Below are 15,458 nucleotides of genomic sequence, written 5' to 3' on the forward strand. Positions count from 1 at the left end.
TAAGTCATGGCTTCCCCCAGAGACTCCTGGAAACTGTAGTTTGTTAAGGGTGCTGAGAGCTGTTAAGAGACCCCCTTATTCCCCTCACAGAGCTACAATTCTCAAAGTGGTTAAACAGTCAATCCCTCTCCCCAGGGAACAGTTTGCTACTGTTCTGGAAATTATTATTTAAGGGGCATCTGGGAACTGAGGAAACCGGCATTGTCCTTCATCTTCATAGTCTCTGAGTATATTTATATGTGTGCGGATTAGGGTTGCCATATTTTGAAGAGCAACAAAGAGGACACATTTGCCAACTTCTGCTTTTAACTATTGTTATGTACTGAGTTGAATAGGATCCAAACTGCAGCAGTCTGATTGGTCCTAGAACAATAGGATCCAAAAGGCAGCAGTCTGATTAGTCCTAGAACAATACAGCAGTATGATTGGTTGGCAGGAACCACCCAATCATGCTCCAGATAGAAGTGAATCCACAACCTGATTGGCTTACAGTAGAATTCCGGAATTAGCCAATCATGTGCAGCCCATTGTGTAAATAATGTATATAAAGCAGATACTTTGAGGGGACATTCATTCATTCCTCCTCACCACTATGAGCTGAATAAAGAGCATGAAATCACTTTGCGACTCTGAGTATATTTCAACTATGGATCTCTATGATGATTCTCATCATGAAAAAGAAGGCATGTCTTGGAAAAAGAGGACCTATGGCAACCCTGGAATTAAAGCAGCTCTTACTTCCACCCCACCCCAAATACAGCAAGCATGACATCTCCTAAGTAGCCTTATCGGAATGTTTTCTGTTAAATTAAAATGGAACAATTAAGTAATTACAGTCAAGGTAACAGGAAAGGTTTAATTTATATGCAAACATTCTGGAAACATAGACTAATTTCATTGGCATTTATGCAAGATGTCAGCTAAATAATGTTAACAGTACAATGTAATACATTACAGCAATTAACAATTAGATTGTGTTCTTCCTTTTAGTTATTTTCTACATTGTAAAGACTTTAGGAGGGACGCGGGTGGTGCTGTGGGTTAAACCACAGAGCCTAGGACTTGCCGATCAGAAGGTCGGTGGTTCGAATCCCCGCGACGGGGTGAGCTCCCGTTACTCAGTCCCTGCTCCTGCCAACCTAGCAGTTCGAAAGCACGTCAAAGTGCAAGTAGATAAAGAGGTACCACTCAGGCGGGAAGGTAAACAGTGTTTCCATGCGCTGCTCTGGTTCGCCAGAAGCGGCTTAGTCATACTGGCCACATGACCTGGAAGCTGTATGCCAGCTCCCTCGGCCAATAAAGCGAGATGAGCGCTGCAACCCCAGAGTTGGTCACGACTGGATCTAATGGTCAGGGGTCCCTTTACCTTTACTAAAGACTTTAGAAGTGTTTCTAAAAAAAATTCCAGAACTGGACAACCAGCTGCAAAGTAGCATTCCCTGAGCCCAGGCTACTTAGTAAAGCTCTCTTCATCTTGTGCCATTTTCCCCATCTCCTCTGGGTGGCTCTGCATGCCCTGGCTGGGCACTGGGAACTGTCTCTGCAATGGACTTGAATTTCTGTTTATTTCATCGGGTTTTATTGTTTTACTGTATGTCGTTATTACTGGCTCTGCTTTTTGACATTTCAACAAAAGCTGCCTTGGCTCTACAAAACATGGTGGAATATTAATGTTTTAAAGTCAATAATCAAGTACCCATGGATTAAGTCCAATGTTGCTGACCACACACCTCTCTCTTTCTCTCTCTCTCTCTCTCTCTCCCTCTCTCTCTTCTTCCACGTAGGTGATTGACACCTTATCAATACTTTCGTGGACACAGGTTGCTCAGAACAAAGGGTTTGTGTAAGTGCAGTTGGCTTTCGTGCGTGTCTCACACGGATGTGGCATTTTGTGAAACTGTTGTAAAACTAGAGGCTGCGCCTTTGCTCACTCTACTCCCCTGCCATCTCTGCCCACATTATCACCCCGCCCCGAGTTTCTCCTTCCCACTCCATGCAACTGCGAAGCTCATGTCACCTTCCAGTGTGGTGTAGTGGTTAAGAGCGGTAGACTCGTAATCTGGTGAACCGGGTTCGATTCCCCGCTCCTCCACATGCAGCTGCTGGGTGACCTTGGGCTAGTCACACTTCTCTGAAGTCTCTCAGCCCCACTCACCTCACAGAGTGTTTGTTGTGGGGGAGGAAGGGAAATGAGAACGTTAGCTGCTTTGAGACTCCTTCGGGTAGTGATAAAGCGGGATATCAAATCCAACTCCTCTTCTTCTTCTTCCTCTTCCCAACCTACCTTCTGAAGCCACTTCTCTCTTGTATTCTGCAGTGCTGCTTTGCACCCTTGTTTTCACCTGCACCACATGTCCATGCCTTCTTTTGTGCGACCCCCCTTCACACAGAAGTCACCCCCCCCCATGGTAACCTCCTGCATCTTCCTCCTCCCACAAAGTACATCTAGTAAGTCCAATTATTAAGCCACCATCCCCTTCAGGCCCTTTCGTGCCCCACCTTTCCTCTTCAACCCCATACAATTACTTCCTGCTTTTGTCAACAATCCCTTTCACACAGATCACCCCCAATTCCATGCCATCTCCTCTCCTCTCTCCTGTGGTGCAACGCCCTTTGTGCGTGTGTGCACACGCACACCCACCGGCCCTATTGTCATCTCCAACCCCTTTTTCCTATCTCTCTTTTTTTTAAAAAAAAGCTCTCCCTTGCACACTGTTTTGATCGTTCCTCCCTTCTCTCTGTACTCGAACAACAGCAGAAGTTTGAGTAGGTGTGGAGGAACATTGAGGTGAAAATTGTGGTTTTTAACAATGGCAAAGGTTTCAGTAAATCAGGGGTGGAGGGACAATAAAGATTGTTTTTAAAAATATATACTGTATATTAAAAAGATAACCAACAAATTTTAACAAGGAGAAATAGAAGAAACGGGTATGACAGAAACTAACACCAAAAAGCCTAACATACACAGCCTGTCCCAACTTCCTTCTCGCTGCAGGCAAGCCTTGTTTTAATCTGCCACTTCCTCTCATCCCTTTCGTTATAAGAAGAAAACTGCTCCTGTTCCCTTAAGGGGTATCCAAGGGGCCGTATAGAGTCCTTAAGTAGGTTCCCTATCAGAAGGAGAAAATAATAAAGGCCAACCAGAGAATATTGAGAGAAGCAAGGCAGCTAGTAAGCCTAATCTTCATTAACTGTTGCAACAGGGTCCCCACTCCCCACATGCAAGAGGCACGAGGGACCCAGAACAATGGTGAGCAAGCCCTTATATAGACTTTGGAAGTTGCTCACCCTGTAGCCAGAGACCACCCCCCCCCCAAACATCATACATACATCACAGAAAGAGGCGGTCTACAGCAGAAATCTTGTCTGCCAGGATACCTGATAATGGTGACTGGTTGCATTACCTGGACAGCCTGCCCGTTCTTTTGTGATGGTAAATACTTTAATTCCTGAAACCAGGTCACAGGCTCATCCTAATCATACACACATACGCCCTTAAGACAGGTAAGCAAAACACAATGGAGAGGCTTTTTCATTTCTTTCCTCCTTGCAGAGAAATATTTGAGGTCACTGGGAGAGTCAAAATGGTTTGGGAGAGTCAAAATGACTTCAGGATTGTTCTCCGGTACTATTTCAGACACGTGGTTTATATACTTATGCATGCATTTGCCTTGTAGATTTATGAACATAAGATTTTTATATATGAGACCTTAGAATTCCTGTTAACACTTTCTTACTCTACTCATACCTCTGCTACTGTTTAAAATCACTTTTTCCTCTCTCAGCTTATTTCCATTCCTGCTTTACTGCTGTTGTTTAAAACCACCAATTTCCTCTGTGTCTCTCCATCCCTGCTTTATTCAAAACTCTGCTGTTGTTTTAAACCACCATTTCCCTCTCGGTTTTCCCCATCCCTGCCTTGCTCAAAGTGCCTTTGCCTTCACCAAAGAGAGGACCTATGAACTTTTTCGTGGTCTACTCCAGCCCATTTCTATTGACAACTGGGCCGGAAAGAGAAGATATGTTCACAGCTATCTGTATGCCAAATAATCTTATGGCACTCAATACGTTTATTGCACCTTAAATTTTCCTTGACTGGGGACCAACCACTGAAGTTGCAAATAATATGTTTGTAAGTCCGCAATAAATCTTAGGCGGTGGCTACTTTGCCCACAATGTGTTGGCCTTCGATGACAGATAAGTTCATTCAAAAGAAGGTCGGCGGTTCGAATCCCCATGACGGGGTGAGCTCCCGTTGCTCGGTCCCAGCTCCTGCCAACCTAGCAGTTCGAAAGCACGTCAAAGTGCAAGTAGATAAATAGGTACTGCACCGGCGGGAAGGTAAACGGCGTTTCCGTGTGCTGCTCTGGTTTTGCCAGAAGCAGCTTAGTCATGCTGGCCACATGATCCAGAAAAACTGTCTGTGGACAAACGTCAGCTCCCTCACCAAGTAAAGCAAGATGAGCACCGCAACCCCAGAGTCGTTCGCAATATCTATATACAGGCATATATATAGTTGCAGTCACTTGAGTAGCTTGTGGATATTACATTCTGATCTTAAACCATCTTTGTTATTTTACAGGCCTTTCCCTACAGAGGACAGCATCGCTGATGATGATATATACAGTGGCTTATCGGATCAGATTGAGTAAGGAGCAAGACCATTCTGGGAGGGCAGGGGGAAATCATTCATGCCAAACGTTGCTGCTTTTCCCTTGAAAGAATGCATGACATCAGAAAACGATCAAGTGGATCTTTTTCCTATCACTGTACGCTGGCAGAGCCTTCCCCTCCTGAATTCCTGCTGCTTCTACGATTGCTAAAGGCGCAGAAGTATTGATGGGAAAATGATCATCATCAATAAGCTTCTCTCAGGAATACAGGTCTTTGAAAGTAACTGAGGGTGGTCTAGATAGCGACTTGAGGCAGACTCCCGTGACCCATGGCAACTGAAGCCACATGGGTCTCATTCCAACAAAATCTACCTTCTCTCATGTCAGGGGTGGGAGGGCTAAAGTTCTTTCTCTCTCCCTTTCCACCAGTGACACCATGGAGGAAGATGATGACCTCTATGATTGTGTGGAAAATGAGGAGGCTGAAGGAGATGACATCTACGAGGATCTGATGAGGTCAGAGCCAAGTGTCATGCCGGTAAGTGGCTAGGAGTTGGTGATCTATCCATTCCTTGCAAGGCACAATTACTGCTGCCGGATCCACCCACCATCAGAAGAAAGTCATTGTGCAGTCCGTCAAAGAAAGACTTTGCATGATTTATGTGGGTAAAAAAGGTAAAGGTAAAGGTAAAGTCCAGTCGAATTTGACTATGGCAGACATCCCCAAACTTGGCCCTCCAGCTGTTTTGGGACTACAATTCCCATCATCCCTGACCACTGGTTCTGTTAGCTAGGGATGATGGGAGTTGTAGTCCCGAAACAGCTGGAGGGCCGAGTTTGGGGATGCCTGGACTATTGGGTGCAGCGCTCATCTCTGCTTTCAGGCCGATTTATTTATCAGATTTATCTCTCAGACACAGCAAGCATTTTACCATCTGCAACTTGTTCATCTTCACAGCAGCCCTGTAGAGTAGTCCCTGGTCGCCATTTTAGAAAGATTAAATTAAAAGCAAACAAGTCAGTGTTATTCCTGTTTTATTTATTTCTTATTGATTTATTAAATTTATCATGAAAAGATCTCAGGGCAATTGACAGAATAAAATACAAGATAATTAAACCAAAACAACAATGACCGCTCCCCGCATAAAACAGGGGGTGACCTTTGCGTGGATGCGCGCAGCCCCTGGATCTGGAGCGGATCCATCAGCATAGGCTTGGCTTTGCCTTCCCTCAGGTGGGATACCCGGAGGTCTCCGCCTACCCCAGTCAGTTGTCCAATCCCACCTGGGGGAAGCGTTGCCAAGGAGACCAGGCCAGGTACGGGAGGGATTACCTGCCCATACAATAGAGGGAGGATCTTACCTGGGAATCCTCACTTGGCTCCAGAGCAGATCTCAGGGCAATTGACAGAATAAAATACAAGATAATTAAACCAAAACAACAAAATAATAACCACCCCCCCTTCCCACAGAAACATTTAAAAGGCTGTAGAATATTAATCAGCCTAAGGCCTGGATGAAGAGTAACGTTTTTACCTGGCGCCTAAAAGTATATAATGAAGGCAGCAGGCGAACCTCCCTTTTTAATGCTGGAACACCTGACCCATTAACACAGTTAACAACATTAGGGCGGCCTAGTGAGTGATGCATTTGAACCCGAGTCCAGGGCCCAGGCTTCATCCACTGACCCACAGCAACTCATCTGATAACATGGTTCCCCACTATGTTGTATGTTTTGCAGCAGCGGATGACTGAATTGGACAAGAGGAAATGTTGCCTTCAGGAGATCCAACAGACAGAGGAGAAATACACAAGCACACTAGAATCTATCCACCAGGTACTTATGCCACTTCCGCCTCCTCCCTTCTCTCAGCAGTTCAGGTGGCCGAATTTCTCTTTGCCCCACATTCAGGCCTTATTCGAGGCCACAGAAGCAGCACCTCCCTGTCTGGTTGTCTTCCTCTTTCTTGCTTTTTGCAACTCACCAGGCGATGTTGTCGTGCTGTGAGTTTCCTCGCTCCTGCCACCAGTTGTGGGTGATGTGGAGCAGGGCCAGAGAAACTCACTCAGCCAGATGGCGTCAGGTCACAAATTGAGTTGCACCAGTGATTATGGAAGGAGATGTTAAAATGGGCCTGAGGTTTTTGGCGGCAGCTGCTCACCATGTCTTCATTACTTAGTTCTACCCTTTGTTTGTAGCGACAAAGAAAGGGGAGCGTGGCCCTCAGCCTGATAGACTGAGAGAAGGATCCCTCCCCACAGTGGCTTCTTCCTCTGCTCACAGCATGTATGGTGCTAAACTGGGCATGCATAAATTTCTCCCCAGTACTGTATGGTATATTCATCCCCCATCAGCCAATGTGCATCTTGCTGCCTTGAATTGTGCTTGTTATTGGATCATTTCAACCAGGTTGTGCTCTTTCCAGCATTTCATGAAACCTCTGCAGCTGTTTCTGCAACCACAGGACCTGGAGAATATTTTTATTAACATTGAGGTAAGAATCTAATCTTTCAGGTACATTGCTTTTTTTAAATACTCCTCCAGCCGCTCTAGATATATTAAATGCTCCACATTACTGTTGTCCATTGTCAAAGTGCTAAAATTACCATATTAGCCTGAATATAAGCCTCACTTTTTTTCCAAATTCTGACCGTGAAAAGTTAAAGTGCGGCTTAAATTCACGACCTTACAAAAATCGGCTTTTACGATATCACTGCTGACACAGACATACGGTAAAACGGAACGGGTGTGAGTGCCTGCGGAATTTTAAGGGAGCAGCTTATATTCGAGTATTATCTTTTTTTTCTTTTTCCCTCTTGAATTTTAAAGGTGTGGCTTATATTCGAGCCAATACGGTAGGTTGGTTTAACATAGCAACCAGTTTGTGACCAAAGCCTTGATGGCTTTTAGTAATGATGCTGCCAAAGTCATAATTCCCTGGCTCAGGATGTGAACCTCTATGACTTATGTGAGGTCTGGGACACCATAGTTCTTCTCTGGCTCAGATCGTAAAAAACAAGTTTCTTTTCCCCCCATTTTTTTTTTTAATTTTCCAAATTTGTAACAGAAATAACATACAAAACACACTAAAGAAAACACATTACAATACAAAAAAGACAAATAAAAACACTTATTACTTATAACTTAATTTAACTTTCATTGTTACCTGACTTCCTCAAATCCCCCCTAACTGAATTTCATTGTTATCACCTTGTAACAGTTCTCCAAAATCATATTTCTTATAAAATTAACTCCTTCAATTTACTATCCTCTTCTCTTTTATTGGTATTTTTATCCTTAATTCTTTACAATTCATTCTTAATCTAATCCTAAGCCTATTTGATACTTCCAAGTGATTTATAATTATCTTATATTACAATATTTGGCTAAATATTCTTTGAATTTCTTCCAATCGTCTTGATATTCCTCTTCCTTCTGGTTGCGGATTCTTCCAGTCAGGTCGGCCAGCTCCAAAAAGTCCACCATCTTCATCTGCCATTCTTCTATTGTTGGTATCTCTTGCAATTTCCAATTTTTGGCTAGTAAAAGTCTTGCTGCTGTAGTGGCATACAGAAACAATCTAACATCTTTTTTGGGCATAAAAAACAAGTTTCTTAATTCCCTCCTAACTCCCCAGACACTTGCCCTTCCCTTCCCTGGTCTTAACCACATTTTCCTTTTGCCCCATGCTTCCTAGGCACAGGTCCATGCTTTAAAGCTCTGTGTCTGTGTGCTCCCCCCCCCCTTCCTCTTTTTTGCCCTGGTTCTTTCCACACACAAAAAAAATGTTCCTAATTCTGAATTGGAACAAAAGGCAATTTGGGTTTTCAGAGGATTGACGTTTGCTCGCAGTAAAGAGCAGGTTTTCATGGGGAAAGTGCTGAGGGAAAAGAAAAAGTGCTTAGACAGAGTGCTTTAAAGCACAGGCCTGTGCCTAGAAACACGGCAAGAAAGGAAGTCTAGATGAGCCCATGGTTACCTTGTTATTGTTGTCGTTTAGTCGTGTCCGACTCTTCGTGACTCCATGGACAAGAGCACGCCAGGCACTCCTGTCTTCCACTGCCTCCCACAGTTTGGTCAAACTCATGCTGGTAGCTTCGAGAACACTGTCCAACCATCTTGTCCTCTGTCGTCCCCTTCTCCTTGTGCCCTCCATCTTTCCCAACATCAGGGTCTTTTCCAGGGAGTCTTCTCTTCTCATGAGGTGGCCAAAGTATTGGAGCCTCAGCTTCAGGATCTGTCCTTCCAGTGAGCACTCAGGGCTGATTTCCTTCAGAATTGATAGGTTTGATCTTCTTGCAGTCCATGGGACTCTCAAGAGTCTCCTCCAGCACCATAATTCAAAAGCATCAATTCTTCGGCGATCAGCCTTCTTTATGGTCCAGCTCTCACTTCCATACATCACTACTGGGAAAACCATAGCTTTAACTATACGGACCTTTGTTGGCAAGGTGATGTCTCTGCTTTTTAAGATGCTGTCTAGGTTTGTCATCACTTTTCTCCCAAGAAGCAGGCATCTTTTAATTTCGTGGCTGCTGTCACCATCTGCAGAAGTGGGTATATCTTTCTCTTTTCATCCTATGTAATTTTTGCATGTTTTTACTCATAGTTTCATTCATTCACACACAAGGAAAGCGGGTGGCACTGTGGTCTAAACCACTAAGCCTCTTGGGCTTGCCAGTCGGAAGGTTGGCAGTTCGAATCTGTGAGCTCCCATTGCTCTGTCCCAGCTCCTGCCAACCTAGCAGTTTGAAAGCACACCAGTGCAAGTAGATAAAAAGGTACCACTGTGGCAGGAAGGTATATGGCGTTTCTGTGTGCTCTGGTTTCTAACACGGTGTCCTGTTGCACCAGAAGCAGTTTAGTCATGCTGGCCACATGACCTGGAAAGCTGTCTGTGGACAAAGGCTGGTTCCCTCAGCCTGAAAGCGAGATAAATGCCACACCCCATAATGTCGAGGTTCAGGGAATCCTATCCCTCCCCTGTGGGCAGCCAAAAAGCAGATAAACAAGAAGAGTTCTTACCACACAATTGATTCAGTATTCACAGAGAGAGACAAAGGAATGTAGTCCCTATTCAATAATAACATTGCTCCGAGTAAAGCCCAACCCCCTCCGTCTCTTTTATCCTCCGTCATCCCTGCGCCGGCTGATCTGGGCTTTCTGCCTCTGAGCTTTCTGTCTTCTCTCCTAGTCCTGGGAGAGAGGGGCTCAGGAATGCTGTCCAAAGACACCGAGTCTGTCAGCTGTCTCTCCCCTAGTGTTTCTTCCTCCTGCTGTTCCTCTCCCAATATTTCCTAGCCTCTCCCCTCTGCAGCCTTTGAACTATGCCCTTCTGCAAACCATCGTTCTAAATCTATACAGTCCTCCTATTCTTGGGAAGGTTCAGGAGAAGGGGCGCGCAGTCCCCACCATTCCTCCTCAGTCCAGCCCGACACATAGTCACCTTTGAGTGGACTTAACCATACTTTTTACCTTACCTTTGCCACATAACTTCGTACTTTTTAATCAAAATTCTTAGGTAATTTTGTATTTTAATATGCATATTTTCTCTTGAAATATCTATTTAAATGGAGGTGGGTGTTATACATTTGCTGAGGACTGTGTAGTAACATTTAGAGGAGCATAAGGTCTGTGGGATAGCTAAGTTCTCATCCAAAGCTTCTGAAAGGTCCAGGTCAGGACATTTCACAGATGATTTTGCAAAGACCTAAATCAGCCCAGCAGTGGTGGCTGCTATGGTGATAGGAGACAGACTCCAGTATTTTTAGAAGTGCTAAGGTAGGAGCATGTAATCTGAGACAGGACCCCTTACATATCACAGAGGATACTTCGATGCGGTTTCTGGATATATAGTGAAGATTTTAGTTCCATCACACATGCATTCTAATAGCACATCTGCTTGCACAAAGATTTGTCATTATGAATATTCTGGGACAAGGGATCATTCAGATAAAGAGCGCAGGATGACACTAAAGAAGGTGCTTTAACCAACTATGAAAAAGAGAACAGTGAAGTTTTTAAAATCAATTTTAATAAGATGTTCTTATAAACACACACATCCCGCTAATTAGACAAAGTAAAACCGTTTTGTGACTGGATACCAGCCCATTTCACTTTGAACCAATGCAGCCCCTCTCCCACTTCTACCTTGTCTGCCAGACTTGTGCAAATGCATTGGTTTTCCTGAAACGCCCTGGAACTGAAAAACACCCACCTAGCTGTGATTGCAGCGTGCAACTAAAAGCATGGATATTTGTGAACAGTCCTACTTCACTGTAAGCCAGGTAGCCTCAGGACAGATTGTTTTTTTCACTGCAGTCATCTCCATCTTGCAAGGCTACATATTTGAGTTCACTTGTGGCCTAGACTTCCTTCCTCTGCTAGGTCCTCTGTAATATTTCATGCGGAAGGGTATGTGCATATATGTGCTGTTTCTTCTCCAGCCAGAATGACTCACTTGTAAAGTTAAGTCACTCATTCCGGCAAGAGTTTTTCTGCTTGATCATCATTTCTGAACGCAGTAGAGACTGAAGCCATGATGTTGGGATCCCACCCAAGTCACAGTTGCCTCTGGTTTCCTTGTTCTTCCACAGGCAACAGCTCCCCAACTTTTTCTACAAAGGCACAGCCAGGCATGCATGAGGTAGCCAATAGCTTGGTTCCAGTTTGTTGATGACACAGGGTTTGGGGGGACTGCATAGCCTAGGGGACAAGCAGAGTTTTGTTTTGTTTTGGCTTTTAAAAACACCTCCATCTCCGCACACAGTCTGTTTCTCCGACAGTAAATGTAGAAAATCTTCAGACGGGTGAGAAGGCCCTGCATTTAAAGACGCGAGTGAGGGCAGCATGGGAATAGTTCAGAATTTGTTTTAATCTTTCTAACATTTTGAATCTTCAAGAGTTTAATCTTTCACGAGTTTTGAAAGTTATTTATGGTATTATATTTTAAGATGGACATAGTTTTGAAAAGATAAGCAAGAAGCTAAAATAGGATTTACAGTTGCCATCTGTGAGAAACTCAGTTTGATCTGATGAAGCACGGAACAGGATGCAATCCAGGAAACCTCGTTGAAAGTGCTTGCAGAAATTGTTGTCATTGTTGCAATTGTTACATAACAGTGGCCATCACTTATAATTGCATATATGTGTTCATTTTACATTGTGAAAGTTTGTCAACTTATCAATCACTTTCATTCTGTTTTCATTGTTTTTGGAGTTCCTCTGATTTTGTCTCGGGTGCCTTTTTCCTCCCAAAAACCCATAACTGCAGACTGCCCACTAAAAATCAGCAGTGTGTGTGTGTGTGTGTGTGTGTGTGTGTGTGTGTGTATGAGACATATTTAAAGGTGTTGAGGGGTGGAGCCTACCTAATATCACACAAAATGGAGTTCTGTAAATCTGGGGCCAACACCAAAAAGGTAAACATATATAACAACAACAACTGGAGTCTTGTCTTTACAAAGTTTCACACAAAACTTTTCCATAGTAATTGCTGGCATTAGCAGCAGACTACATAACTTTCACATGGATCAGCTCTATAAGAAATATTTATCAGTAAGAATGGAAGAAGCAACCCTTTCCTAAATTATTTTGCAGGTTCCCCGTGAACCTGAATAAATGTTTGCACCAAGTTCCAAAAAAACCCAGAATGGCCCCAATCAGTGTCCTCTTAGAGTCGTACCTTGGTTGTCAAACGGAATCTGTTCCGGAAGTCTGTTCAACTTCCGAAAAAGTTCGACAACGAAGGTGTGGCTTCCTATTGGCTGCAGGAGCTTCCTGCAGCCAATCGGAAGCTGCATAAGCAGTGTTGGACGTTTGGCTTCCAAAGAATGTTCGCAAACCAGAACTCTCACTTCCAGGTTTGTGGCGTTTGGGAGCCAGAACGTTCGACTCACAAGGCGTTTGGGATCCAAGGTATGACTGCATTCCCTAGTTCAGTCCTCCTACAACTGTGGTGTTGGAGACTGCATTGTTCCCTGGGTGTCTGCAGTGATTCCCCGGAGCTCTGAAAACTATGACCACTGTTTTGAGTATAGATTCTCCTACAGAGTCCTTGTTCTTTAGTTAACTCATTCTTCTCTATACTCTGTTTTCCTTCTGCATCAGGAACTTTTGAAAGTTCATCGGTGCTTTCTCGTGGATCTGAAGAGCGCCCTATCTTTTAGCAACTCTCAGAACCTCTACCAGGTGTTCATCAAGTACAAGGAGAGGTGAGTCCCTCCCAGCATGATTGCGTGTGTCCGATAATATTGTGGCCTCAGGCAGAACCCTGGTTAAAGGTAAGTCCTGGATTCTTCAACCTGAACCCATGCAGCACCTCCCCTGAACAATGTTTGGATGCAGTTCATGCCCAGGTGAAGGAGAAGAGGTTGAGGAGGAGGAAAGCTTACAGAGAAGAGGAAGGCAGTGTTGAATTACAGCAGTGGTTTGAGGAAGGTCACAGCTCAGAGACAGGTGAACAGAAGAGTTGGGAGGTGTTGGCAGAAGAGAAGGGGGAGACAGAGACAGACACGTTATCACTGGAGAGTATTTCTGACTCCCCTTCTTCCAGAACGCGGCGTTCATTGAGGGTGCAAGAGCAAAGGACTCAAGAGACAATTAGTCTCAGGCGGCCACCGTAAGGGGAACTGCAGTTGCTAGGAAGGGAGGGGGGAGGAGCTCATTAACGGGAGACAAACTGCATTCCTGGTCTCTCGCCGTGTTGATTGAATAAACTCATTAGTAAGAACTCTTCCTTGTTTTTCTCTGCTTCTTGCTGCCACCAGGGGAGGGATAGACTTCCCCGAAGCCTGACACCAGGTGTCTGTCCAAAGCTCACTGGACCTCCATTCACACCAGCTTCTTCTGCTTGCCTGCAGGTTCTTGCTCTATGGTCGCTACTGCAGCCAGGTGGAATCCGCCACAAAGCACTTAGACCAGGTGGCCAATACCAGTGTGGATGTACGCATGAGACTGGAGGTGAGGAAACTGCTCTTTGACATTCATGTGCTGGACTCCCACCATATACCAGCTTGCTGCTAAACTTTCTTATCCATGGATCCCAGCAGTAGAGATTACTGTTTTCCTCAGCCTGTTCCAATTGTATTATGACGTGATGTATTCTGTGTTTGGGACCTCATGTTATAGGACACATGCCACAACTGGGCAGCGCAATGGTATTAAAATGTAGTGCTGTAAATCACCCGGCTTAAAACTAAAATCCTAATAATAAAACAGCCAATCCAATCCAGGGCAGAGTTAGGCACAGGGGCACCAACTATAGGGGGGCCCGAGCACCCATAAAAATTTCGTTGTGGGTGCTCAGCACCCACATTGCAGTGCCCCCGCCTCAACTTCTGGTCCCTCACAAAGCACCGGAAGTGATGTCTGAGTCCTCAGAGATGCTGTCCAAAGCCTTGCAAGACCTCAGAACCTGACTTCTGGTGCCATCATGGTGTCGCAACATGACATCATGACGATGTCACAACGTGACATCATGATGATGTCACGGCATGACATCATGTCATCATGGTGCAACCTGGGGCCACAGTCGGTGCCCCTGGTTAAGTACACCTAAGCCCATTGATTTCAGTAGTTCTAGGTGCTCCTAGCTTTGCAATGGATGAAAACAAAAGTATTATGCAATGACAATATCTACGTTTTAACATTTGATTTGCTATGGTAGCAAACTGGAAGCTGGGCTCTAGACCCTTCTTTGTAAGCCACATTTAACCTATTGAACTGAAAAGTAGACCTCCTAAAATCAGTGGCTTGTTACGGATGCTGGCTGTTGACCCCTTGCTAAAGAAAAGGCCTGCAAGTGAGTACAGATGTTAAGAAGGCATCCTTTTCTGTTCCACCCCATGTTTGTTACACTCAGTGCAGTTTCTGTCCTGCCTCCCCTCATCTTCTGCCAAAACTACATTGTACATCCCACTGTCCACTGTGACAAAATTGAGACTTCCGTAATTTACGTGAATTACGTTTTCATTTCATTATTCCACCCCACTCATTTCAATGTAAACGAAACACAATGCTAATAAGGGCCAGGAGGGGGGAAGTGATCTGCTTTGACAGTTCATGGACTGAAGCAACAACAGGGAATACCAATTGCATGGTTTTCCACTTTGGGACAGAAAAGCCATTTCCGCTCCATTCCCATCTTTCTCAGAATCCTCCATCCACTCTAGTAGCAGGTTGGCCAGGATTTAATAACAACAAAAATTTAAATGGACATTGACAGTGAAGTAATCCCTTCAGGTAACATTTTTGAGTGGAAAGGGGCAAGGAAATTGCTTAGGGCTTGTCTACACTTCAGTTTGTCCTGTCTCTTTTCCCCAGGGTTTTCTGCAGATGGACATGTGTTCCAATTCAGTGCTAAAGAGTGGGTTTTCCTGGGGAAAGCAATGGGACAAGCCAAAAACCTCTCGGACGCCTGCTTTCTAGGGACAAGCATAAGTGTGGATGAGCCCTAAGTCATATTCAGCAGTTTGAATGTGAAAGAGAGAGATGGAAATTCCCAGGTGTCAAAAAAGGTTATTTGTGTACGCCATTACAGCGGCCTGTTTTTTGTTAGCCCCAAAATGGAAAATGAGTGAGGTCTCAACCAAAGAAGAATGGCAGCTTAAACTGTTGGAATATGTGCAGCTTGCCGATCTAACAAGAGAACAAGAAGAAAATTTGTTTAAAGAAGATTGGAAAATGTTTATTGAATATATGGGGGGTAATTGTGTGCACTTGAAAACATTGGCAGCATTATGATAAATTTGACAGTGTCAATAAGTTTTGATGGAAGTAACAATGGAATACTGAATGGTTTAGTTTATATAAAATATGCAAAATGAAGCATGGAAAGAGAAGAAG

General features: G+C 44.3%; 1 protein-coding gene across 5 annotated transcripts in view; it reads left to right on the forward strand.

Annotated features, from left to right (window-relative positions):
* Positions 1-15,458, forward strand: part of VAV1 (vav guanine nucleotide exchange factor 1) — a 71,575-nt gene that overhangs the window by 26,272 nt on the left and 29,845 nt on the right. For all 5 annotated transcript variants that reach the window (XR_014542989.1, XM_083593128.1, XM_083593129.1 and 2 more), the window contains 7 exons: positions 1,785-1,843; positions 4,583-4,648; positions 5,043-5,151; positions 6,354-6,449; positions 7,039-7,107; positions 12,723-12,826; positions 13,475-13,574. Coding sequence is in view for 4 of the 5 variants with exons in the window: in XM_083593128.1 (XP_083449254.1) it covers positions 1,785-1,843; positions 4,583-4,648; positions 5,043-5,151; positions 6,354-6,449; positions 7,039-7,107; positions 12,723-12,826; positions 13,475-13,574 (603 nt within the window). In the remaining variant the exon portion in view is untranslated. The remainder of the gene's footprint in view (positions 1-1,784; positions 1,844-4,582; positions 4,649-5,042; positions 5,152-6,353; positions 6,450-7,038; positions 7,108-12,722; positions 12,827-13,474; positions 13,575-15,458) is intronic.

This window comes from Podarcis filfolensis, assembly GCF_964270895.1.
Source record: "Podarcis filfolensis genome assembly, chromosome: 17".
Lineage (NCBI taxonomy): Eukaryota > Metazoa > Chordata > Lepidosauria > Squamata > Lacertidae > Podarcis > Podarcis filfolensis.